General features: G+C 39.3%; 1 protein-coding gene across 6 annotated transcripts in view; it reads right to left on the reverse strand.

The window, feature by feature from the left end:
• Positions 1-3,069: 3,069 nt before the first annotated feature.
• Positions 3,070-26,303, reverse strand: part of elavl2 (ELAV like neuron-specific RNA binding protein 2) — a 72,459-nt gene continuing 49,225 nt past the window's right edge. For 5 of the 6 annotated variants that reach the window (XM_054800125.1, XM_054800123.1, XM_054800126.1 and 2 more), the window contains one exon: positions 3,071-14,343. In XM_054800125.1, coding sequence (XP_054656100.1) covers positions 14,013-14,343 — 331 coding nt within the window. In that variant the 3' untranslated portion in view covers positions 3,071-14,012. Of the gene's footprint in view, positions 14,344-26,303 lie in introns of all 6 variants that reach the window. The other variant, XM_054800127.1, reaches the window with a different exon arrangement.

Here is a 26,303-nt window from a genome sequence, read left to right on the forward strand (position 1 = left end):
AGAGAGTTCTTTGACATGGAGTGCCATGTTGAACTTCCAGTGGACAGCGTGTGCGTGACGGCACCGAATTAAACACACCTGCTCCCCATGCCGTGTAAAAAAAAAAAAACACATTGTCGTAAACGTTTGTGGTAATATCGCTGTTCAGTGGTCATGTAGCGGTGCAGCTAAATAACACAGACGTTTGTTTGAAGCCACATTAGGGCTGCTATCTTTATTTTGCTAGCATAAGCCATCAGACAGGCACACACAGAAGCTCACGGGCGGGTGGAAATCATTTGGGGCACCTGTCATCTTTTATTGCAATTAGCAAGCGGACATGTAGATAATTGCCATCAGGTTAGCCAAGTTGCCTCGTCCTTCGCCTTGAGCTCTGGTCATATTTAAAGGGCCAGCGCGACAAATGCCAGTGAGACAAGAGGCTTTGTTTGGTCCACACACACACACACACACACACACACACACACGTAAAAAACACACGCTGAAAACACAAACACATGATCATAAGTGCACGAGCTAACACTCTCAACCCACTGGGGTGAATCAAACATGGCCGAACAAGTAAATGAGGCAGATGTGACTGGCTTGAAATGGAGTTCGAAAAAAAAAAAAAAAAAAGATAAGCCCTCTCTGAGGAATACTGACTGAGGAATGTTCTGGAACAACATCAGCACTATGGAATAATGTGAACAAAGAGCGCAGCCAGTTATGTAATTGTTATCTTTGTACGACAAACTCAACTTGACAGCTTCTTAGAAAGCTTCTTGTCACAACAAGCGTTCTTCAAAGGACTTCAGGGGAGGCGCAGCAGCTTGAGAAAAAAGGGGAAAAAAAAAGGTCAAACAAGAAATTTGTATGCTTGAATATAACATTGTATTTTAAAAAGATATTAACATGAAAAAAAGATTTAATGTAAATGTGGTTTCTACTTCAGGGGAGACACAGCAGCAGCTTCAAATAAATAATACATAAATAAATAAATATGTATGTTTTAATGTACCCTGTATATTTAAAAATATTAAAATTAATGAATAATAAGGATGTTGTTTGTATTTCAGGGAAGGCGCGGCAGTTGGAACATTTTTATTTTGAAAAATGTTGAAATTGTATGTAAATAAATGTAATAAATTATTGACATGAATAAATATTTGATAAAAATGTAGTTTTTACTTTAGGGAAGGTGCAGCAGCTTGAACATGTCGATTAAAAATGTTGAAAAATATATTTATATGATATACACTCCTGATCAAAATCTTAAGACCAGTTGAAAAATTGCTCGAATTTGCATTTTGCACATTTGGATCTTGAGGTTTTAAGTAGAGCTACAATATGCAAAAGCAAGAAGGGGGAGTGAGACAAAAAGCACTTTGAAAAAGTAATTTATTGAAAACAACAATTAAAGTGAAATAGGCTGTTTATCAGCTCATCAAAAGTTTAAGACCACAGGCTATAAAAGCCAAAATCTGCTCAAAATGTTTATTTCCTGTCAGGCATTCACACTGTCATGCCCTCCTGATGGCTAAAGCTAAGAAGCTTTCTCTTTTTGAACGTGGTCGGATTGTCGAGCTGCATAAGCAAGGCCTCTCGCAGCGTCCATTGCTGCTGAGGTTGGGAGCAGTAAGACAGTCATTCTAAGTTTTTTGAAAGATCCTGAGCATTATGGAACAAAAAAGTCACGTGTTAGACCCCCCAAAAAATCACACCTCATCTCCTTCAATGCCAAAAAAATTGCCAGTTTAGCCTTTGCCAGGGAGCATCAAACATGGGACATTGAAAGGTGGAAGAAAGTTTTATTCTCTGATGAAAAAAAATGTAACCTTGACGGTCCAGATGGCTTCCAACATTACTGGCATGACAAGGAGATCCCACCTGAGATGTTTTCTAACCGGCACAGTAGAGGGGGGTCCATCATGATCTGGGGTGCTTTTTCAGTCAGTGGAACGCTGGAGTTTCAGGTGGTGCAGGGTCGTCAAACGGCGGCTGCTTACGTGCAGATGTTGCAGTGGGCATCCCTCATGACTGAGGGCCCTCGTCTGTGTGGTAACAGCTGGGTTTTTCAACAGGACAACGCTGCAGTTCACAATGCTCGCTTGACCAAGGACTTCTTCAGGGAGAATAACATCACTCTTTTGGACCATCCTGCATGTTCCCCTCATTTAAATCCCATAGAGAACATTTGGGGATGGATGGCAAGGGAAGTTTATAAAAATGGCCATCAGTTCCAAACAGTTGGTGCCCTTCGTGAAGCCATCTTCACCACTTGGAGCAATGTTCCCACGAGCCTCCTGGAAACACTCGCATCAAGCATGCCCAAACAAATTTTTGAAGTGATTAACAAGAACGGTGGAGCTACTCATTACTGAGTCCTACTGAGAAACTGTTTTATTCTGGTTTGGAGAGTTTTTTGTTATTTTTTGACCACAAAAAGTGTTTTTTGTCTCACTCCCCCTTTTTGCTTTTGCATATTGTAGCTCTACTTAAAACCTCATTAAGATCTAAAAGTGAAAAATACAAAGTCTAGCAATTTTTCAACTGGTCTTAAGATTTTGATTAGGAGCGTATACAGTATATAATATATATAATAGAAATTTGTTGATAAATGAATGAAATTAACTAATAACGTATGTACATATTTTAGAAAATGTAGCTTGAGAAAAATAGACAAATATTTTTGACAATTGTAATTTTATGCTAATAATTGAATGCATAATCTTAAAATTATCGTTTTAAAAGCTTTATTCATTTATTTCATTTTTTTGCCTTTACAAACACCTATGGTTTTATTCTAATTAATTTATTGGCTTTTAATGTTTTTACAGAAGAAAAAGGAAGGCACACCAGTCTGGGAAAAATGTAATTTAGAAAATCATCCATAATCAATTACATAATAATAAGAATAATAATACATTTTTAAAGTATTATAGTATGCACTGTGTATGTATGTATGTATGTTAGCATGCAGGTTGCTGCTCCATAGGAGCATCGTTTGGAGCTTTTTTTCCTCCTCCAGTTCTTCCCTTCCCTCTCCCCTTGTACAGTAATCACCCAGTCACCCTGTCCTGCCCCCCCCCCGTCATATTGTAGGGTATGCTGTATATGTATGGAGGGGTGATTGCACAATTCCGCTTGTACCTCTGTCTAAGTGACGAGTAAAGGCTCTCCTCTCTCTCTGTTAAAATCGTGTTAATAATGATGGAAGTAGATGCAGGTAGAGTGCCATGAAGCCTTTGGGAGTGTACAGCATGCGTGTGTGTGTGTGTGTGTGTGTGTGTGCGCACGCATGCGTGTGTATGTGTGTTGCTAAATAAAGAGCCATGCTTCAGGGCCAGTGAGAGTGTATCTCCAGCCAGCCGTCTGCTCTGTTCCTCCTTCCAGTCGCATTAGAGTAGACTGATGCTGCACGAACATGTACAGTATGTCAGCGTTTATACAGTATATTCTATCCATACAATATATCCGTGCCGCGTACATTTGACAAAGAAGAAAACCACCAACTCCCCCCCCACCTCCTTCAGAGGTATCATAAAGGTCACCGCAGCTCATGGGCGTCCTAACTGTGCTGAGCTGACAGTGGTGCAACACATCACCATTCCCTGCCACATTGCCACAGTTGAGTGGTATTGCTTAAATGACTACTAGCTGTTTAGCTAGCAGGGTTACGCCAAAACTACAGTTCATCATCTCACAAATGCTTTGGTGAGTGATATTGTTTAGATCACGGCTGTAGTTGACCAATTTCTAGAAAATGTTTCATACTAACGTCTACGTGCTTTAATTTCATGTAAAATAAAAAGAAAAATATCCTAGCATGTTTTGCTAGTTTCTATATGGCTAGCTCAAGCACAATTGAGACTTTGTTATTGTTAGTATAGTTTCTTTTTAGTGTTGGCCAAGTGGTTATTCTTAGTTTAGTTGATTATTTATTTAACAGGGACAATGTGCACATTAATCTTAATCACTTTAATCTTTACAAAAAGAAGAGATGGTTTACACCAGATTTAGATATAGCTACTTTCCATGTGCAGTCCCCGGGCAGGTGGGTTAACACAATAACATCAAATCAATGTCAATAAAATCAATAAAATACTCAACATCCATATAGTTTATCCAACCATATGCCTATCTACAGTACAGCCATTCACTCCTCACACCTCAGCCAACAATTGCAAATGATTATATCACCGTACTTCGTAAATGACCATTGACGTAGTTCATGTTGACACCGCTGGTATCCCAGTAACACTTTTCTGATGTTTTCGAGAAAAATCGTACAGGTCAGAACATAGCTTCAGACTGTTTGGAAGGTTATTCCGTGCTTTGATGGCTCCAAGTGAAAAGGCTGTCTGTGCAAAGGCTGAGCTTCTTTGAGGAAGTCTACAGTCATTACGAGCCGTACACCGAGACGTTCCGGTGGTCTTCTCAGAGCACAACTGTACAAATCTCTTCAAAATCTTACAAATCAATTGCACATCCGAGTAGACGATTAAATTGTCAAAACTTTATGTTATACTTACTGAGGATCTGACAACAATCATACCTGAAAAGCTTCTCATATCTTTTAAACCTTGTTATAGAGTGATTTTAGCGGCTTTAATGTCCTTTTATTTGCTTGAGACCAAGAAGACACACATTAATATGACTGAATATGAATAGAATTTAAATACATTTGTGCAGCATTGTAAGAGAGCATATTTCTAATGTGTCTGAATGCAGTATTGCACATTTTATGGATATGCTTTTTAAATCCAAATGTTGGATCCAAAATAACACCAAGATATTTGAACTCCTTCACAATACGAACTTTGTAGGGGGGTTTTTGGACAAAAATCTGCGGTACAGACTTTAGTGTAAGCCAGTCTGCGATATTGTCTATAACTGTAGTGAGTTTGTTAGCTACACTCGCAGCATCCTTTCCACGGACATGGATGACAGTGGCATGTGTGTGCATGTGCATGTCCACTTCACCACACACCGAAGGAAGATCATTAATGTAGATAGTGAAAAATAATGGTCAAAAAACGGAACCCTGTGGGACACCCATATTACAAGCTGTAGTTGTAGTTCTTTCCATGTTGCACACAGTCACTAAGATATGATTGGATCAACTCCGTGCACCGTGAGATAAACGATAATCTCGATTATCATCTCGTATCTTAGAAATTAGCACCGTGTGCCTCACAAAGGTCCAAAATACGCCCCCACAAGCCCTCCTTTGTCCAGTTTGGCTTTTACCTGCTCAGGGAAATAACATGCTGTTTCCGTAAAGTGGTTTGTTCTTCATCCAAACTGCATAGGATGTACAGTCAGAAGTTGTTTTTATTCAAATGTTCCACTGACTGTTCAACAACGACTTTCCCAATAACCTTGGAGACCGCAGGACGTATGCCGACAGGTCTATAATTGCATACTTCATGTTTGTCCCCGCTTTGGAATATTGGAGTGATGATTACAGTTTTAAGAGCATTTGGGAATCCTGGATTTATTGTGATATAACTCATAGAAGTTACAAGAATGTCTTCGTGTTGTATGATGAGCGTATCATCAAGTCCCCAAATGTCTTTACTTCTGGAAGTCGTTAGCGATGGTAGAATTGTATTTATTTTAAATCCTTCTATCGTTTTGAACCACAGAGCATTCTGTTGATTCAGGACAGTTAAACCATAAGCCTTCCATGCTTCATGTTATTCTTAAGCACTTTTGGGTACCTTGAAGCGCGCTATATACAATCTAATCCATTCTTCTTCTTATTATTAATGTACGCATGACATGACATAGAGGGGTGGAATTATTTTGATCACCATTTGTTGCAAAAATGTTATTGATTTCCACGGAACATTACAACGTCCTTACTTCTGTGTGTTTGTTTTTGTTTTGTTTTGTGTATTCGTTTCTATGTGGAAGATAGATAGTACATGAAAAGATTGTTGTTCTATTAATATCATGACTTATTCAGGTATCATTGAAGTGATTAGTAATAAGTTTCCACGCAGAAACTACACATTCGATTTATACAAAACATTTGCATTGGCGTATACAACTAGCCTTCTCAGCTAGTGTATCTAAAAATGATCAAATGCAAACACACCAACCGTATAACGCAATCAAATATAGTAGAGTCTTGACCGGGTGCCATGCTGTTTGACTTTCATTGTAATTTAAGCCGGGGAAACGTCTGGGAAAGTTGGCTAGCCTAGCCTCTAACAGCACAGAGTCGGGATCACTTGCAACGCTGTCAGAAGGGAGTCGTAGAAGTAGGTCAGCTCAGAGGCGTTTGTTACATCATCGTCATGCATATTCATCAACATCACCCGATTGTTAGTGACTGACTCTGCACAGGCACTTTATAAAACTTTGCACCGTGTGATTTATACATTCATTTTAATGCTAGCCAATGAGGTTCAAAGCCAAGGTGTCAACACTCCTGTTCCAGACTGTTTAGTAGGTGGGAGCTCAATGCCAAGAAATATTGTTATCACCCAAAATACGCAAAAGACTGTCAATCAATATGTAGCAAATGTCCCTTTCACTGTTTTTTTTAATGTTTTCGAGTCAGGGAACAGTGTGGGAGAGCCTGTCGCAGGCGCTCGGCTTCAAAAAACATGACGCTAGCTCCGCCAGCCACCGTTATTCACTCAAACCTAATGCAATCCGACACAATGCAACACAACCATTATTCCGCAGGGGAGGGGAAGGGGTGGCAGCGGTCGTGATTGACATCCTCGCAACTCCTGGCAGCAGACTCGCAGATAAAGAGAAAGACATAAAGAAACAGATGGGATTTTTTTTTTTATTTACCGTCTAGATTTTGTTGCGACAAATTATGCGTTGATCTTATTGCTTGTTAGTTTTAAGCCTATAACATTTTGGCACAGAGAGAATAATTTAATTTTGACGTTTGCCACAGCAAATGAAGGTAATGTAATCTAATGTCATGCAACATTACTGACGCCTAGTGGCCAGAATACTACATAACTGGTTTTTCAATATTTTGTGACTAATAACACTCCATAGTCAGCCACAAAACAGCGGACATTTATTAATAAATGACACACTGGCCCAGCTCACTATCTATCTGTGAGACACCAATGACACCATGCGTCTCCATTAAACCGTTCCCTCTGCAACCTGTGTTAACCAAGGAACTCATTACAATCCTATTTTAACAGACTCTACCTTTGTAATTTGCAATGAGTTCTTACCCCGCACAGTGCCTGAAAGGAGGAAGGACAGCGACAGATGCGGAGTTGTTCATCATTCTGTGCCCGTTCTGTGAACAAATAAAGCGCCCCCACACACATACTAAAGACGGTTAAAGGGTTCCCAGGATTCTGTCTAGACTGTCCCAACTCTAACAGAACCACTATTCAGTCTTCAAACATGTCACACATGTGGATGCTGTCTTTGGGCACTCGACTGGTTTGGCCGTACGATAACCAAGACAGTGTGCCAAAACTGAGACATATTTTTGTCGATGCAACAAAAGCCGGGGGTTACGAAAACTGAGGTTCCATTGTATCTCGCCACACCGTTTTTCTCAGTGGTAGAATTTATTAACCGTTTGTCGTTTTAAGTCTCCATGAAAACATCCAACCTGCCCTACATTGGAAATGGTACAGTCCAAATATCCTACGTAATTTTCCACGAAGCGAAAGTAACCAGACATGCACTTTTTAAAAAGTGTTTTGCTTTACGCTTTTTGGTCAGATTTCATTTCCTTTTTTATGATTTCAGTCATGATACAAAAAACCCCCATCCCACCCCGTTCTAGAATACAAATAGTACGGACATCTTTCGTCTTTCTCCATGAACTGAAAGTAGCCTGACAGACAAAGGAACCAAAAGACACTTTACGTATTTTTTTGTAATTGCCTGTTTTCGCTCGAGGCTAACTAATTAACAGAACGGACAGACAAGCGTAAATATGTCAGCGTACGGAATTTATTTTGCTAGTTTTTACCGTTTGAGTCAAGGATGGTGTAGCGCGTGCGGGGCAAAGAGGCTAGATAGACACCACAGGAGAAACGTGTTACTGCTGACGTCAGAGGGGCGTGAGGGACGGAGACAGTTATTTTCGGCTTCTGGACCCAGCGAATGGGTGGATCGGTGGATTGTCATGTTTTGTCGTCTTCTCTGTCCCCCGTCCATTGTCCTTTTTTCAGCATTTGTCATCTTTTGCAGTGATTCATGGCGTCACTCCCACTCGACTGTCTTTTTGTCGACATCGTGTCCTTGTCTTTGTCCCGCGCTCGTTACTTAGCCTTTCAGCTAAAATAATACAAAAACATAAAAACACTAAAATGTAGAACATTACAAATAAATATGAGAATCATAACTACCAAATAAAATGACTTAACAGCCGCAAAGGCACGACGCATCGCATCAATCATGTATCGCTTGCAGCGATGAACAAAAAGCAGCGCCGCAGCTCATAAGTATCTCAAAAGGTGCCCATTTTTTATCAGGTCTCCGTAATCATGATGTAAAGATTATTAGCAAGCGGCCTTACCTCGTGTTGAACGAGTTAATAGCACACTAAGTCCTCTCAAGAAAATAGCCTTGCTGAGTGTCGGCGGAAAAAGCACTGTGACTAAAATCCATCATATAATGACTGAATGTGAGTACTTGTAGATGATAACTCATTACTGTATCGGAATAATCCCAACGTATTCTATTCAAACCATAAAGAGGCATCATGACCAGCCACTGTGGTACACCTGATGATTGATATTTAGAGCCCAACAATGGCGGTGCACGCACAGCGGGAGTAAAAGTCCGTATTCAGTGTCCCCTCGCTACGCCGCGGTTCACCTTTCGCGGACTCGCAGAATTTTTTTTAGCGCTCTTCTTTTTTACAGCGTATATGAACATGTATTGTGTCTGCGTCCTGATTGGCTATGGGGGAACCCACGCATTGTGTTCTGCATCCTGATTGGCTTAGGGACTGTAGATCATTGTCAATCGGTCTCCTCCGTGCCGTCCCGTGCGGTACAGAATGCGTTCGGCTCGCCAAATTCCCAGAAATGTTCGATCGCTAGCATTGTGACTCTGAAGTGCTGTATGTTTGCAGGTTTTGTCCCCGACAGCACCCGCAATGTCGACGGAACGTACTGCACCGTCAAAGGCACCCGCGGTCGCACCCAAAAAGCAGAGGAGGAAGTAGTAGTTGCGCCTGTAGGGCGCCATTACGGAATAAATAAATCTTCGGTTTGAGGAGGACGAGGAGGAAAATACGACAGGAGCAGTATGTTTTAAATAGGATACCAAAAGCTATAGCACAGAGGAATGGTGCCAGGGCGTCGAAGAGGCACAGTCGGAGGAGTGAAATCCACGTGAGTCACTGAATCATTTCTTGTGTCCAACCTAGCAGGTTGATCAAACCACGGTTTCCACTTTTTTGAGTGTTTAAACAAGAGAAATGTGATAATGCCCGTGTAATAAAAGTATACAAAGTGTATTGGGAGGTGTTTTACAGCCTTAAAATGTACAGTATATAATAATTGTAAAAAAAAAAAAATAATAAAGTTGGCTACTTTTCAGATTTCACTTATTTCGGGCTATTTTGGGAACTTATGCAGCGATAAACGAGGGAACACTGTATTTAACATTATACATAGTTTTAGCAGACCTACATTTTAGTATGCATAATGCAGAACTAAGATTCAAACTGATAGGTTGCAAAGTCCCTCTAAAAGTTGACAGATGTTTAAGATGTTCTCAAAACAAAACATTTTTAATTGAAGTCTGTAGTCCCGTAGTATTCTGGAATCTTTAGGCTAAAACGCTTAAAAAGAAGCTGTACCTAAAGTCAATATAAAGCTGTGCTTGAGCAATTTGGAGGAGAGGCGTGTCTTCTTTGAGCTCTTTTGAAAGCCAACACGCTGATTTTCCAGGTGCAGTTTTGTTCATGTGAACGTCGTGCTTGGAACACGTCTCTCCACAGCAGAGGGAGCGTTTGCCATTGCAGTTTTGTCTGTAGTTGCTGTGCAGTAAGATTTCAAATGTGTTCATGTTTCATGGTGGAACAGGAGGCTCCGAGAAGACTGGACAAGGGTAACGCACACATAACCGCACGTTCACACTACTCACAAAAAAAAAAATAAGAGTTAGGGGTAGTGGGTTTTTCAGTTGAAATTTCAGGATGAACTTCAAATGCAGAATAACCTTACAGGTGAACTTAATTTGACCTTTGACTGCATATGTCCAACTAGGGTTGCCAACTCCCTGACAATAAAATAAGGGACAACTTCTACGCCTGAATGTCTTCACCACTGCTAGCTTTGATCTTGTTTTTCTTTATCTCTGGAAAAGAAAGTGATTTAATTGCAGGTAAACAACAAAAAATAACATTGTTTTACTCATTAAACAAAATATATCAACAAAAATGCATATTCTGAGGAAAAGGTTAGGACACCCCACCACCATAACTTCAGTGAGACGCTTTTTGTAGCCATCTACCAGTCTTTGACATCGGTCTGAAGAAAGTTTGCCCGACTCAACGCAGAATACTTTCAGCTGTGAGATGTTTGAGGACTCTCCATTTCTTCCTTTTCAGCCAGTCCCTGGTGGACTTACTGGTATGTTTTGGGTCACTGTCATGTTGCAGAGTCCAGTTTCGCTTTAGCTTTCATTTTTTCACAGATGATCTCACATGTTCCTCAAGCACCCTCTGATACACGATAGAATTGATGGTGGATTCTATGATGGTGAGCTGGCCAGGTCCTCCTGCAGCAAAGCATCCCCAAACCATGACACTTCTACCTCCATGCTTCACAGTTGGTATGAGGTTCTTTTCCTGGAATGCTGTATTGGGTTTACGCCAAACATGTCCTCTGTTCTGGCGTCCAAATAATTCAATTTTAGATTCATCTGTCCAAAGAACATTATTCCAGAAGTCCTGTCTTTGTCTACATTCACTCTGGCAAACTTCAGTCTGGCCTTCATGTTCTTCTTGGAGAGCAAAGGTTTCCTCCTTGCACACCTCCCATGAAGGTTAAACTTGTGAAGTCTCTTTCTGATTGTAGAGGCAAGCACTTTCACATCAACAGTAGCAAGAGCCTGCTGTAGGTCCCCTGATGACGTTTTAGGGTTTTTGGAGACTTTTAGCATCTTGCGGTCTGCTCTCGGGGTGAACTTGCTTGGGCGGCCAGACCTGGGCATGTTGGCAGTTGTTTTGAATGTCCTCCACTTGTAGACTATTTTCCGGACAGTGGAATGGCTGATTTTATATTCTTTTGAGATCTTTTTAAATCCCTTACCAGACTCATAAGCGTCTACAATCTTCTTTCTGAAGGCCTCAGACAGCTCCTTTGATCTCACCGTGGTGTTTTCGCTCACTCCATCAGTCAGGGGCACACCAAACTAAATGTGAGGTTTAAATAAGGCAAGCCTCCTTCAAAACGCTGGGTAATGATGTTCTAATCATGTGCACCTGATGTGATACACCTGTGTGTGACGTTAGCCATTTTAAGTGGGATTGAATGTGGGGGTGTCCTAATTTATTCCTCAACAGAAATTGCATTTATTTAAAATTACATTTTACACAAAGTTATAAAAAAATCATTTTTTCAGTTTTATTTGTTTAGTTCTATTCATGGAATCTCTCAAGATTGTTAAAATTGATATTAAATATCCATCCAGCCATCCATTTTCTATACCGCTTCATCCTCATTAGGGCCGCGGGGGTATGCTGACTATCCCAGCTGACTTCGGGCGACAGGCGGGGTACACCCTGGACTGGTCGCCAGCCAATCGCAGGGCACATATAGACAAACAACCATTCACACTCACATTCATACCTATGGACAATTTAGAGTCGCCAATTAACCTAACATGCATGTTTTTGGGAATGTGGGAGGAAGCCGGAGTACCCGGAGAAAACCCACGCACGCACGGGGAGAACATGCAAACTCCACACAGAAATGCCAGGGGAGAATCGAACCCAGGTCTTCCCGATCTCCAGGCTGTTCCTGTATTGGCCAACGTGCTAACCGCTAGACCACCGTGTTAAATATCCATATGACCAAATATGTTCGAAAACACACAGGCGTCCATGGGGTGTCCTAATTTTTTCACGACTGTATGTCCTGCTTCACTTAGAGTACGAAATAAAGGAAAATAGAAAGCAGAACATTCCCGTCATCGTGCACATTTAGTGCAACTAGAAACGTGAACATGAAAACGGTGTCTCATAAGGCCACGAGTGCAGTGATCAGTCGTGAATGTCAGTGATATTCACAAAAATATATGAAATGATGAACTCAGAAGCACAATGCAACATGTGGAGACGGCCTATCGTGTTCCTTTTGTACTTCTTTTGACCTCATGCTGCAGCAAGGAGCCGTTTGTCTTTCAGTGCTACAGAGTCAAACTCTGAGCAAAGCATTTCCTAATTTAGACCACTGATGGTCGAGTATTGACTGAGTCGTTCAAAAACTCCACTTTTTTTTTTTTTTTTTTTTTTTAAATTGAACCAGGACTCACGGTTATTCGTCTGTTAAGTCCTTCAGTTACCCTAAATTAAAAAGGAAACCAGGTAACATGGCATTAATCGTGCAACTGTTACTCTGACTGCATTTGCATGAATGTATTAAAGCCAGCGGAAAAAGCTCCTCGTTTCAAATCAACTCTTTTTTGCCAAGATTTTGGCTTTTAAAAAGCTGTGGTCTCAAACCACAGCTGATGAACGGCCTATTTCGCTTTGTCTGCAATAAATCCTTTCCTAAAAAACCCCACTTGTTCTCTCCCGTTCCCTCTTGTTGCATTTTACATAGAACCTACTTAAAAAATAACAATCCAAGTCAGCTTTTTGCCCTTCAAACTTATTTATTGATGTACTCAAAAGGGGTATGTTGGGGTTAAATTGTTTTTGGACTTGAAAAAAACCAAACACGTACATCGCTCCTTTATATACTCAAACAATCTGTTTTCCAACGACAACAAACAACAAAACAGCTAAATGAACTGTCCTTACATTAAAGCCATAAGAAGTAAGGGAGCATATTTGCATGCCAGACCCTTTAGAAAAAAACGCAACAAAAACAAAGTCTAATTGGGGGCATCACAATGCAAAATGTTTTACATGAATAAAAAAAACAACAAAAAAAACCACAGTATAATGCATATGGCACACTGCTCTTTAAGGGCTTTGAAGTATGTTGCCTAATTTTGTCACTTATATTATAACTTTTAAAGCATTTAAAGACAGGATATATATATATATATATATATATATATTTATAAATATATATATAAATAAACACACATAACATAACCAGGTTTTCTCGGAAGAAGTGAAACTATCTACATACCAAAACAGAGCGACAAATTTCAACTGATGGCCTTCAACGTAACAAAAAAATATATACTGTGGATTAGAGGCCCAGTTTTGTCGTCAAGTCAAATCGTTAAGCGGCAAATGAAAAAAAAAAAAAACAGAAATTGGCAAAGAGGATACAAAACATTTTTTACATCACAAGGGTCTCCCGGCTGCAACCTCTCCCGTTAAGCTCACAAGGGTTGTCATACGAAGAAATTTCCCAGTCAAAATATTTTTTTTCCCCCGTATTATTGTTTCAGGACCAGTAAAAAGTTTGCTCCAATTTTTTTATTTTGGATTTTTTTTTTTTTTATAAAAATAGATTTTTTTTTGTTTTTTTTTGTTTTGTTTTTTTTAAACCCAAAGAGGTTCTTCGCTCTTTGGCAATATATAGATTTTTTGTGTCTTTCCCGGTTACAACTTTAAAGTAAGCGACATTATGTGGCCGATGGACGTTGAGAATAATACGACAAACCCGATAAAATAGTCTGAAGGAAGTTAAGCACTCGAGGCAGCAAAAAAATAAATCGGGATACAAAAAGGAATCACAACACCGCACAAGACTTGGCGCAACGGAACGACTAAACCTATGTACCCGTTTTTCAAAGTATACAAAATTTCAAAGCAAAAAACAACCAAAGAAATCCCGCAGATTCGTTTTCATAACGTAGAAAATTAATGTTGGTACATTTGTGTTTTAGGCTTTGTGCGTTTTGTTGGTTTTGAACGACACCTGCAGCATGCGGTCCCCAAGGCGGTACCCATTCAGGCTGGCAATGGCCACGGCCGCCTCGTCGTAGTTCGTCATGGTGACGAAGCCGAACCCCTTGCACTTGTTCGTGTTGAAGTCGCGTATGACCTTGACGTTGGTGACGGCGCCGAATGGCCCAAACATTTGCCACAGGATGCTCTCATCGGCGTCAGGGGCCAGGTTGTAGACAAAGATGCACCAGCCGCTGCCAGGGTGGCCTGGGAGGTTGATGCCTGCCAGGCTGGTCACCCCGTCAATGGCCATGGGGGAGAACCTGCTGTAAACATAAACAAAGCAAAGTCAAATAGATTTCCAACATTCAGGGGCCGACTTTACCATTAGGCAAACTCAGGCGGGCCCTGTGATTTCCAGGGGCCCCCAAACATCTCATAAAAACTGATTTTTTGCCTTCAACTTGAAGTACCGGAACATATGACTGTTTTAGTCTTAACGTGCTTAAAACTACATCAAAATGCATAATCTATTATGATACTTGTTTGCACGGTTTGGAGAAAAATGTCAGCGGAGTTACGCCAGTGGAGCGTAGAAGAGGGGAAAACATTTTATTTTATTTATTTATTTGTTTAAAAAAAAATCTAAACTACCAAAAGGTGTCAACCTTGTTCACAGGCACAACAAACAGTGTCCGCCAGGGAGAATGCAGTAGTTTGAGATGAAGCTAAGTGACGCTTTTCATCACAAAAATGCGAGTATTTTTAAAGCAGTAAACTACGATTTATTAAATGTTGCTTAATGTTCTTATCAATTACAGTGGAAGTGTTGAAAGATTCACTTGTTAAGTAATAACCCCCCTGGAGGATTTTAAGGACTTTATCTCGCTCAGGAAATTTTCTCATATTCACACTTGCTAGTAGATGATGAACATTAATATTTCAAATAGTTTTTGGGAGGGTACATCATAAACAGGGCTATGTAACTAGCAACTTAAGCTGGCAGATAACGGATTCCAAAAGCACGAAAAAAGTGGCCTAATTTACATGCTTACATTTTGTAAAAATTGAAATAAAAAGGATGGACAACCCCAATGACTGCAAACATTGACTAAACAAGGGAAAGTGTTGAATATTTGCATCGGGTCTGTTGTGTATGCAACCACGATCTGATCTCAATTTCAGCTCGTTTGCGCATCGCCATTTACGTTTTAGCTGCCGTGATATCCGGAGTACAGGGTACATCGCTTCATTGCGCTGCATCCAAAACATGTGCTTTGACCAAACTCCAAACGTTACGTGCGTAGTCCACACACACACACACACACACACACACACACACACACACACACAATGTAACTAAAAGTGAGTCGAGGAGGTCTACATGCAAATGGGCTGATGTCTGCATTGTGGCGTTACTCTTGTGCTATCCAACAATGGTGTTGAGTTGAAAGCAGGGTCCATCCACTAGCGCTGTGTTACGTGAAATATACGCAAGTCACGCCTTGGTCAGCCCAACACAGAAAACGGTAAGATGTGAAAAATAAATTCATAGAAAAAGCCTGACTGTTACAAATTGTAATAATATAGTGCACAATATCATTTTTCAATTACTGTTTGTGTATGCACAGAAAAATAATCACATTTTTTTTTAAGTGCAAATCATTATAATTGAGATTTCAGTAAAAGGGTGCCTCTTCTGTCATAAAAATATCAAAAAGTGATATTTTTCCTTCATAAACTGAAACAGAACGAGTGAGACTTTATTTGAATATACAAATTGGTTAGAAAATGGTGTTTTTCTTGCTATGTCATGCTTTTGGTACCCCTTTGAGGGAAATGACCCAGCACCACTGTTACTGAAATATTCAACTTTTGGCAAGAAGATCAAAGGGGGCAAGAGGAAAGCATGCCCCGACATTGCATCAACACACACGCTTAGGAAAGTGGTGCTGCAGAGACATTACGGATTAGCCTCATCATTCGTCACTAAGAAATGCTCGAAACGACAATGTAAACGACTATAAACGAAAATGCTAAGTCTATATGGGTAAGCTAGGCCTATCGAGAGCATTTAATCCTAACTGAAGCTCTCAGAACTTATCCCTTTTGGAGCCTTTCGGTCCTTGCTGTCGGACAAAGAGCGTGAGACCACAGAACAGTGAAATAGCTTTCGTGTATTTCGGACAAATTACCTGCCCTTTACAAAGTAAGTGTATTCATATACATTGTATATTGTCACCACTTTTGCCACGTGTGACGCTGACCTCTTGGCCAGGTCACCCTTGTGAAAGAGATCCTGATCTCAACAGGTTTTTTTATCTCGTTAAATACAGGTTAATAATAATTAAATCCATCATAATAAAAACAAAACCTTTCAAGATTAAAAAAAAACAAAAAACATTTACACTTTTGGTACTACATCAAACACTCGTTTGTACTGCGTTTTTATGAAATTTGACACATTTTAATTAAAATGTATGGAATAAATCCGTTTCATACTAGTACAGTATATTGAAACTATCAAAAGTATGAAACATTTTGGGTACTACAGTCGTCCCTCCCCACATCGCGGTTCGAATTTCGTGGCTTCACAGTTTTTAAAAAAGATATGCAATCATGCTGTTTCATGGTTGAATATGGCCTGTTTGGGCCAAATTTGCATATTGCAACAAACGTTATGTATTTTTTGATTAACCATTTTCAAGCAAAAAAAAAAAATAAAAATGGCAAAATTAACTAAAATGCCAATACGCTCCTGATTAAAATCTTAAGACCATTTGAAAAATTGCAAGAATTACATTTTCCACTGTTTTAAGCAGAGCTTCAAAATGCAAGAAGAAACTGTATTGAGACAAAAAAAAAAAAAACTAAAACATGTGAGTAAGCAATTTATTCCAAACATTACACTGAAACAGGCTGTTCACCAGCTGATCAAAAGTTTAAGACCACAGCTAAAAAAACAAAACAAAAAACCCTAAGATTCCCCTAAAATAAAATGTTGAAAAAAGGATTCAGTAATGAGCAGCTGCACCATTCTTGTTAATCACATGAAAAATTGGTTTGGGCATGCTTGATGCCAGTGCTTCCAGGAGTCTAGAGGGTTGCTCCAGGTGGTGAAGATGGCTTCATGGAGGGCATCCACTGTCTGGAACTGATATCCATTTTTGTATACATCCATCCTCAAATATTCTCAATTGGATTTAGATGTGGGGAACACACAGGATGGTCCAAAAGAGTGATGTTATTCCTCTGGAAGAAGGTGGACATTGTGAACTGCAGTGCTGTCCTGCTGAAAAAGTCAGTCTTTAACAAACAGATGACCCGCTGCAAAATCTCCACATAGCCAGCTGCCGTTTGACACCCCTGAACAACCTGAAGCTCCATTGTTCCATCGAAGGAAAAAGCACCCTAGATCATGATAGTGCCCCTCCACTGTACCATATGGAAAACATCTCAGGTGAGATCTCCTTGTCATGCCAGCAACTTTGAAAGCCATCAGGACAGTAAAGATTACATTTTTTCTTCATCAGAGAACATAACTTTCTTCAACCTTTCATTGTCCCATGTTTGGTGCTCTCCTGCAAATTCCAAACAGGCAATTGTGTGGCGTTGAAGGCATTGAGGCCTTTGAAGATGTTATTAAAACCCTTGTCGTGCAGATGCCGTCTGATGGTTATTGACCTGCACTTGGCACCAGTAACAACCTTCATTTGGGCCAAGGATGGTCCCGTGTCTTGACGGACGGACAGCCAATCGGATCCTTCAGCTCAGGTCCGGTGACTTTTTCTGTGATTTTTTTGGGGTCTACCACTTTACTTTTTTGATCATTAACCCTCGGGATCGTTTAAGAAGTTTCCAATTTCTTACTGCGTCCAACCTCAGCAGCAATGGCACGCTGCGAGACGCCTTGATTATGTAGCTCAACAATCTGATCGCGTTCAAAGAGAGAAAGCTTTTTTATGCCTTTGCCCTCAAGAGATCATGACAGTGTAAATACCTGACAGAAAATGACATTTAATCCACATGTGCCAAGATTTTGGCTTTTAAAGGCTGTGGTCTTAAACTTTTGATCAGCTGGTGAAAAGCCTATTTCACTTTAATGCTGGTTTGCAATAAATTGCTTACTCCCTTTCCTTTAGCATTTTGAAACTAGAACCTCCTTAAGATCCAACGGTGCAAAATATACTTGCAAATTTTCAACTGCTCTTAAAGTTTTGATCAGGAGTGTATAAGGCATTCAGAAACGTGATGCTATGTAGCATTCTACACAGGTCACTAGGTCAGTAATGTTCCTGTCATGTTTGGTGAGGCACAGACTTGATCGCCAGCAGAGCAAGCTTTTATTTCTCACAACAGTCACAATAACATTCATCACAACAATAATAATCATAATGACTCGAACATGAGCTACTGTTGAGGCTGTAATCCACTCCAAGCTAAAATTCAACTCTGAACCCCTGAGGCCACTGCCCGTCCACCACACGTCTGGAACACATTTATAGCAACACACACAATCTTAGATGGCTCATTTTTCTCCGATTATGTGCACTACCTGTATATTGCAAATTGCAAAGTGTAAATGTGAATTTCTCTTGGAGATCAATAAAAGTATCTAAAATGGAAAGGCGACGATAGGGCGTTAGTTCATGTCTAGAAGGCTCTAATGTTAATAAAAAAAATAACCTATCTAGAACGTCGTAAACAGGTTTTCTAAACTGTACGAAAATTTGATTTCTAAATAAGAAATCCTATTTTGCGGCAATTCACTTATCACTGCCAGGTCTGTAACCAATTAATCGCAATAAACGAGGGACATCTGTACATGTTTATACAAGTCATATTTAAATCGTTCAAGATCACATCATTAGCTAAATACCACGCAAAGGAAGGGATATTCGACTACATTATGAAGAGGGGCACAGTTTCAAAAAAGTAAGAGCCCAAGGGATGAACGTTTATTTTCCATGACTTACAAACCGCATTCCACAAACATTGAACTCTGCGTTTGAAACAAAGCTGTTTTAGTCTAACAGCATACGTACAGTATGTGCATTTAACAAAAATAAGGTGCACAGCAGTATTTCATGGACAGGAAACAAAAGTTTCCTCAAAAGCATCAACATAGCAGTATTTCAAGTAAATTAAAGTGCCAAAAAACAAAAAAATAAAACGTTGCATCACAGCAGGACCGAGAAAAGATAATCCATCCTCACTCGTGGTTCTCTTTCATAGTTTCTAATTTCTGTGTGCGCGTATCCAAAGCGAGCGGATGGACTGTCAAAATTTTGATGTTTTTAATCTAAAAGTGCCTCCGCAGGTTATGTTCCTTCCAAACAGCTTTTGCTTCGTTGCAAAGTAATGATTCGATTACGATTCAGAGACCTGCGATGCGATGATAAAACGATTATTGATGCGCCTTTTTTTGTGATCAATAGTTTGTCAATTTCTTATTCACAAATAATACAAATGAATAGGCCACAAGTAATCAACATGCCTCTGCCACATTATTGAACAGTTCAGCCATATTCACACCAGTGTGGCTCTGATTCATTCCTCGTTTGTAGCACATCAGACGCTAGCTTCCAGTCACCAGTAATGAAGCACGCCGTTATGGTGACATAACAGCACCTTTTCCAAGTTTGGTGGAAAATTTAGCCATCACCTGTTCAATGTTTATCAACTTCGGCTGCCTGTTTTTCCTCCTGGTTCGGGTGGAAACGTGCTATGTGGTTTCTCATATTTGTCGCGTTCCCAAAATATTTTAAGCTTGTATGACAAAGCTTGCATATTGTCTGGCTCTTGTCCAGCTCATTTTCACCTTCAACTACGTGAAAGCCAAAGTGCTAAAATGGACAACAGAATTGGGAAAGCCAAGGCCCGCGACAGCATTAAATTTGGCAAATTATTAAAAAACAAAACAACTTAAAAGCTGCTAATTTATCGCAGTTTTGATGGTTTTGCATACTTGTTTTGTATAAAAATGCACTTCAATATGAAGGTGCTGCACTTGAATATGAGTGTTAGAGAGCATTTAATCAGGAACAAAAAAAAGGAGCAAAACAAATCTTCAAAACCCTAACTTTATCCCAGTTATTGGTTATAGAATGTTATACATATTTTGCATTAATATGCATATCGATACGTACAAATGCTACCCTGAGGTGGAGCAGCAACGTCTAGGCATTTAATCCAGCAAATTATTACGGTACACTAAAATAAATGGTTAAATACCAAAAACATTAAAGCCACAATTCCTCATAGTGCATCATATGTTTTCATAAATGAAGTATGGCCCTCAAAAGGGAAGCTGAATTACAAACGACAACATTAATGCTAGATTTTAACATATCAAAGTGCACCAAAGCCTGCGATAAATGTCGTTTTTACAACTTCCAAATGTAGGAAATGTTCAACTACTTAGGGAGGGCGAGGAATTATTATTGCAGCAGGTGTCGTGTGAGATTAGCCGCTCCAGTTAGCCTCTCAGGAAACATTCACCGTGACAGGCGGGGTAAAAGAAAAAAAAAAATGCAAGTCTATTGTCACCTGGTGAGCTGTAGCGCGTCAGGAGAAGGAATTTGGAGAAAAGTCGACTTCATGAGGAGGAAAAAAAAAATATATATAAACATATATATATATAAGAAATCCAGCTGAAAGCAGTCTGATGCAAAAATAAAAAAAATAAAAAAGGGATTGTCCATAATAGATCAAGGTGAATGCACTTGAAATATGTCCATGCAATGTGCTGCAACAGCAGCCAAGAAAGTGCAAAACAGCTCTCGTCCTTTGCATAGATGCGACACGCCTTACTATAACTTGATAGGTAATAAGCATGAAAAAAATATATTACTGAATAAAATGTATCACACAAATGTCAAAACTATTCTTTGCATTTACTTATCGACATTGCATTTCATACTTTGTTACTTTGTAAAAAGATAATGAAATGATCATGAAAATAATTATTAAAAGACAAAGTATATGTAACAAATACACGAGTGAAATGATACATTTTCTTATTTGGTTTTTACTGTTTTACTTAAGTGGAAAGGTAAAACCCTGAAAATGTTCTTTATTAATAAGGTTTACATTTTTTGTGGGAAAAGTGCTGCCAGAAATCAACTATGGCATCCCTACTGTGAATGATACACGTAATATGGAAGTGGCATTGCGCGACACAGGACTGGAACTGAACAAGTGCTTGCCCACACTATAAACCTTGCAATTCAACCAGCCCTTAGTGTTCCCAACATCACTCGCTTGTGACATGTTGCTGTCCTCCACCCCCCAAAGTGCTGGCACAGTGCTAATGGCCACGGAGAAACTGTTGTAATTCGACAATTGATCAAAAGTTAAGATTTGTTAGGTTAGAACACAATCGCTGCACAAGTCTTCACTATCAAAAAGTGATAGCGTCTACAGTATTTCACTACTTACTGCTTTCACACTCTTAGCATCATAGGAACTGTAGCTCATTTACGTGTGAAGCTAAAGCTAATCTACTGCAATTTATTTTACAAGTGTCTTTACATAACTACAGATCAATATAAACGATAGTTGTAGCAGCTCCAACAGCCATCATTATATAGCTTTCTACAAAAAATAAAAAACAAAAACATTTAGGAAACGTTGATTTCTTAGTGTAATGGAGGAACAGACTAAGATAGAGGTTCATTTCTGGAGGAGAAGCAGTTATTTAGTGGTGACCATTTGTTTGTACTCAGGGGTGTCGCCTATAAAGCTTGCGCATGCGCAAAACTGGGCCGAAAAGTTGTGTGCAGCGTATGTGATCTACAAAAACAACCTGACGTGACATTGTGCACACCAGTCCGACAACTTTGTACCTGGCGGTCACACTTTTTGGAGACATGGCAAAAAGGTGACACACATGTTAAGTGAAGTCGTGTTTGAAATTAACATAATTCTTTATTGGTTTAGTTTATCAGTCACTGCATTAACCAGCAAAATGTCCCAGCAAAATGAAAATAACCAAAGTGGTTGCAATTTTCAAAAAATGGAGATAAACATCAATTCACAAACTATCAACCAGTTTCCTTGTTACCTCAATTTTCTAAAATTATGGAGAAGCTATTTAATAACAAGTTGGACAAATTTATTAATGAGAATGAATTACTAGCAGGTAGTCAATATGGATACAACAAACAAACGAGCAAACATTTCAACTTCTATGGCACATGGAAATCACAGAGGAAATTACTACTGCTATGGACAACAGAAGATGTGCAGCTGCAGTATTTATGGATCTGACATAAGCCTTCGATACAATTAATCACAATATTTTAACAACAAAATTAGAAAGGTACGGAATCAGAGGATTAGTCTTGAATTGGGTTAAAAGCTACCTAGCAAACAGGAAGCAATTTGTAAACTAGGAGAATACACACCTTAAATATCACATGTGGAGTACCCCAGGGGTCAATATTGGGACCAAAACTGTTCAATTTGTATATCAACTATATCTGTAAAGTAACTAAGTACTTAAAGTTGGTATTATTTGCGGATGATACCACTACCTTTTGTTCTGGGGAAAGCACACAAGAACTAATTTAAAAAGGTCAAGAATGAAACAGTCATATTAAAGTCGTGGTTTGACAGAAACAGATTATCCTTGAAGTAAAATTAAAACAATGCTATTTAGAAATAGCAGAAAGGACACGTGCGATCAAATACAAATAAACGGAGTGGATATTGAAAAAGTGAAAGAAAAATTTCTGGGGATCATAGACGAAAAATGACTTGGAAATCTTATTAAAAATATACAACAAAAGGTGGTGAGAAACACTTCAATAGTGAATAAAGCAAAACATGTTCTTGATCAAAAATCACTCCACACTCTTTACTGTTCCTGAGTATTACCATATTTAATGTATTGTGTGGAGATATGGGCTAATAATTATAAAATCAATCTTCACTCACTCAATGTAGTGCAAAAAAGATCTGTGAGGATCATTCATAATGCCAAGTATAAGGAACATACAAACCCTTTACTTTTAAAATCACAGATATTAAAATTTGCAGATTTAGTACACTTTCAAACCGCTAGAATAATGCATAGTTAATCATTTGTTACCCCAAAACCTCATACAGTGTTTCTCTATCAGAGAGGAGAAATATGATCTTAGAGGAAAATTAAACCTAAAACATTTATATGCGAGAACAACGCTAAAAACCCACAGCATTTCCGTGTGTGGAATTAAATTATGGAACGGATTGAGTAAAGAACTCAAACAATGTACAGAGATGAGCAAATTCAAAAAACAATACAAGCAGTTGATGTTTGCTAAATACAAGGCAGAAGAGTCTTGATCATTACAATGAGTGTTCTGTCAGGTTCGTTATTTTTATTATTTATTATTGCACTGATTATGATATAAAAATATGATATGGAAAGCAGGAAGTAAATAATATGCACTGCACAAGATGTGGAATGGATGGGGGTTAGGAATATATATAATATAGGAATATAATAAAATAAGCTTTGCTTCCTTCTACTCCTTTTGGACATGTGGAACTGTGAAAGGATGATTCATGAGATGTATTCCATTGTAACCTTCATGTTCAAATAAACCAAACCAAACCAAACCATTCACTGCGTTATTGACTTTAAAACTAGAGTGGAAAGTGTTGCTATTTTACACAACAGTGACGGACAGATTTTATCAATCAAATCTAATATTCCCGATTGTATGTGCTCGTCAACATACGCTCCTGATCAAAATGTTAAAACCAGTTGTCAGGAACTTACATTTAGCACTGTCGGATCTTAAGGAGGTTCTAAGTAGAGCTTCAAAATACAAAAAGAAGAAACAAGAGTGAGACAAAAAAACTGAGTAAGCGATTTATTGCAAACAACCATTAAACTGAAATAGGCTGTTTAGCTGATGAAAAGTTTAAGAATAGGGGCATCACGATACACTCATGCACATATACACACACACGATACACACACAAGGCAAAACAATACACAATAATGGGTTCATGAGAACTGACATGGGGACTTGACCAGCCAGAATTTCTTTTGGCAGACACTGAGGGCCAAGTTTGTTTAAAAAAATAAAATAAAAATAAAGACAATACAGTATACCGATGCCGATGTTACCCACCATACCAAATCAGCCGCTTACATTATACATAAGTGGCAAGTAGTATATGCAAGTTCCTTACTGGCTAAAGTGCTGCATTAATAGTTCCAGCTTGTAGTTGAACAATGACAGCTCACTGTTTTAGTCTTACTTGTCTTTGTCTATTTACGTCAGGGCTGTCCAGCTGTCCTTTGAGGTTTATAATGAAAACACCTATCTCATAGATATATTTAGAGATAAATCTGTGTTTTAATTAGTAGTATATTTATTGCTCTTTGTTTCCCCCCACTTGTACTGTTTTTTTTGTTTATTTCTGCAATGAGCCACACTCCACAGAAGGTCCCTGGGCCACACTCTGAACACCAGTGCATGTTTCGCCAGGAAGGTGAGGCGTTGCAGGCGACGGAGTGTGTCCCAGCTCTGCCTTTTTGGCTGCGTCGATGGTCAAGGAGTTGGGTTGCATTGTGGAGGGGTTTATGCAGCTTTCAGACCGGCATTGCACAGTGATACTACTACACAATCCGAGGTGGGCTTCACTCTCGCTCACCTGCGCTGCGGATACTTCACCTTTGTTTACCGCTTGTATTTAATTACCAAATAAATCTATGACGCAAGAAACACCTCCTGTCTTTCACTTTTCATGTGCACCGCTACTCGGTAAATATAGTGATCATGGTGGTAAAGTGTCAACAAGGATCTCGTCTATGTATGAGGTCTGTTTTGAAGCAGAGTTGGTCGCCACAGCATCATTAGCAAGCAAGATACCAACTTAATCCTTTACCTTCCAATACATTGTCACCGATACACCTGACTTTCATGCCTACTAACTTGGAGCATTAATAGCTAACTTCCACCGGTGATAGCCGGTGCTTTTACAGTTGGCACTAAGCCAAATGTAAAGAGCGTAAATAATAGGGGTGATTAATAGGGGTGTCACAAGATCTCGCAAGATTAAAATATGACAAAAAGTCATGGGCACTAGGCCTGGGACAAATTACACAATAAATGAAAATGCACTCTTAGAATTTTGCTGGCCTCAATATATTGCCATGTGCATGCGTGTCTGTTTCCCTAGTCTCTTGCCTCCAAAAAGGCAGGGAGCGGGTTCACTCCGTGCCGTAGCGCGTTTGTTCCATAGAACAACGGCATGGACGGAGTTTTGTCAGTGAGACAGTCACTCTTTGTCTCAGTGGGTGGAGGCGAGGCTGGTAGCATACAGTACACAGTGTGAAATATATTGTCATGCATTTTAAAATATTTTTTCATTGCACTTTTCTTAAAAGTAATGATAAAATCTCATCTTTAAAAAGGTGCAGACAAGTCTGAAATATCAACTAGTTCTGATCTGACAAATCTTAAGTAAGTTTCATCAAAGGTAGAATTACTACTGCTTCTACTTCGACATTAACATGGCGGCAGCTGTTCAACTCCATGAAAATAAAACACAAAAAACATCCACATCTCACTTGCTGACTATGGGAACACAAAGGTAGGTAGGGTTGCCAGGTTTATAGTGTGCGTAAAGCACTCAATGTGCAGTTCCAATCCTGCCTCGCGCACCACCACTACCATTTTGTGTGTTATCATTCTTGGTAGTGATGCCATAGTTTAGTCTCAGACTTCAGACTTCAGGCTGAATTGTTCTCTTGATACAGCTTTTCACAAAACAAAAAATCATGTCACGTTTTAATCTCCCTACAGTATTTCTCCCTATTTAAGACCACAGCCTTTAACACTCGGTGTACCAGAATTCTGCAACTACTAGAATGACCATAGCAGTCATTTTGACTCTTTGTATATAATTTGGATTATCATTAAAAAGATCTAAAAATAAATTGGTGGAATAGGTAAAAAACACATCAGAACACTAAATGAAAACTATAGTTATTGAGTGTTTGATTGAATTGACACAACATAACTTCTCTGCAATTACACATGCAAACTCGAACTGCAACCATTTTCTCTGAAGCAAGGCTAAAGCCTCCATAGCTGTCACCTTCTTTCTACTTGTCATTTTTGTCTCTCTTGGGTTTAGAGTGACGCTACAGCTAGGTTTTAGCATCACAGAGCATAAAAAACAAACAGCCAATAGAGCAGGAGGAAGGGCGGGAAAAATGTAGCAAATAGTGAAATATGACACCCCCTGTAAAAATCAGGCAGTCAATTTGACTGCTATGGTC

Source organism: Dunckerocampus dactyliophorus, chromosome 15, assembly GCF_027744805.1.
Source record: "Dunckerocampus dactyliophorus isolate RoL2022-P2 chromosome 15, RoL_Ddac_1.1, whole genome shotgun sequence".
In the NCBI taxonomy this organism is placed as follows: Eukaryota; Metazoa; Chordata; class Actinopteri; order Syngnathiformes; family Syngnathidae; genus Dunckerocampus; species Dunckerocampus dactyliophorus.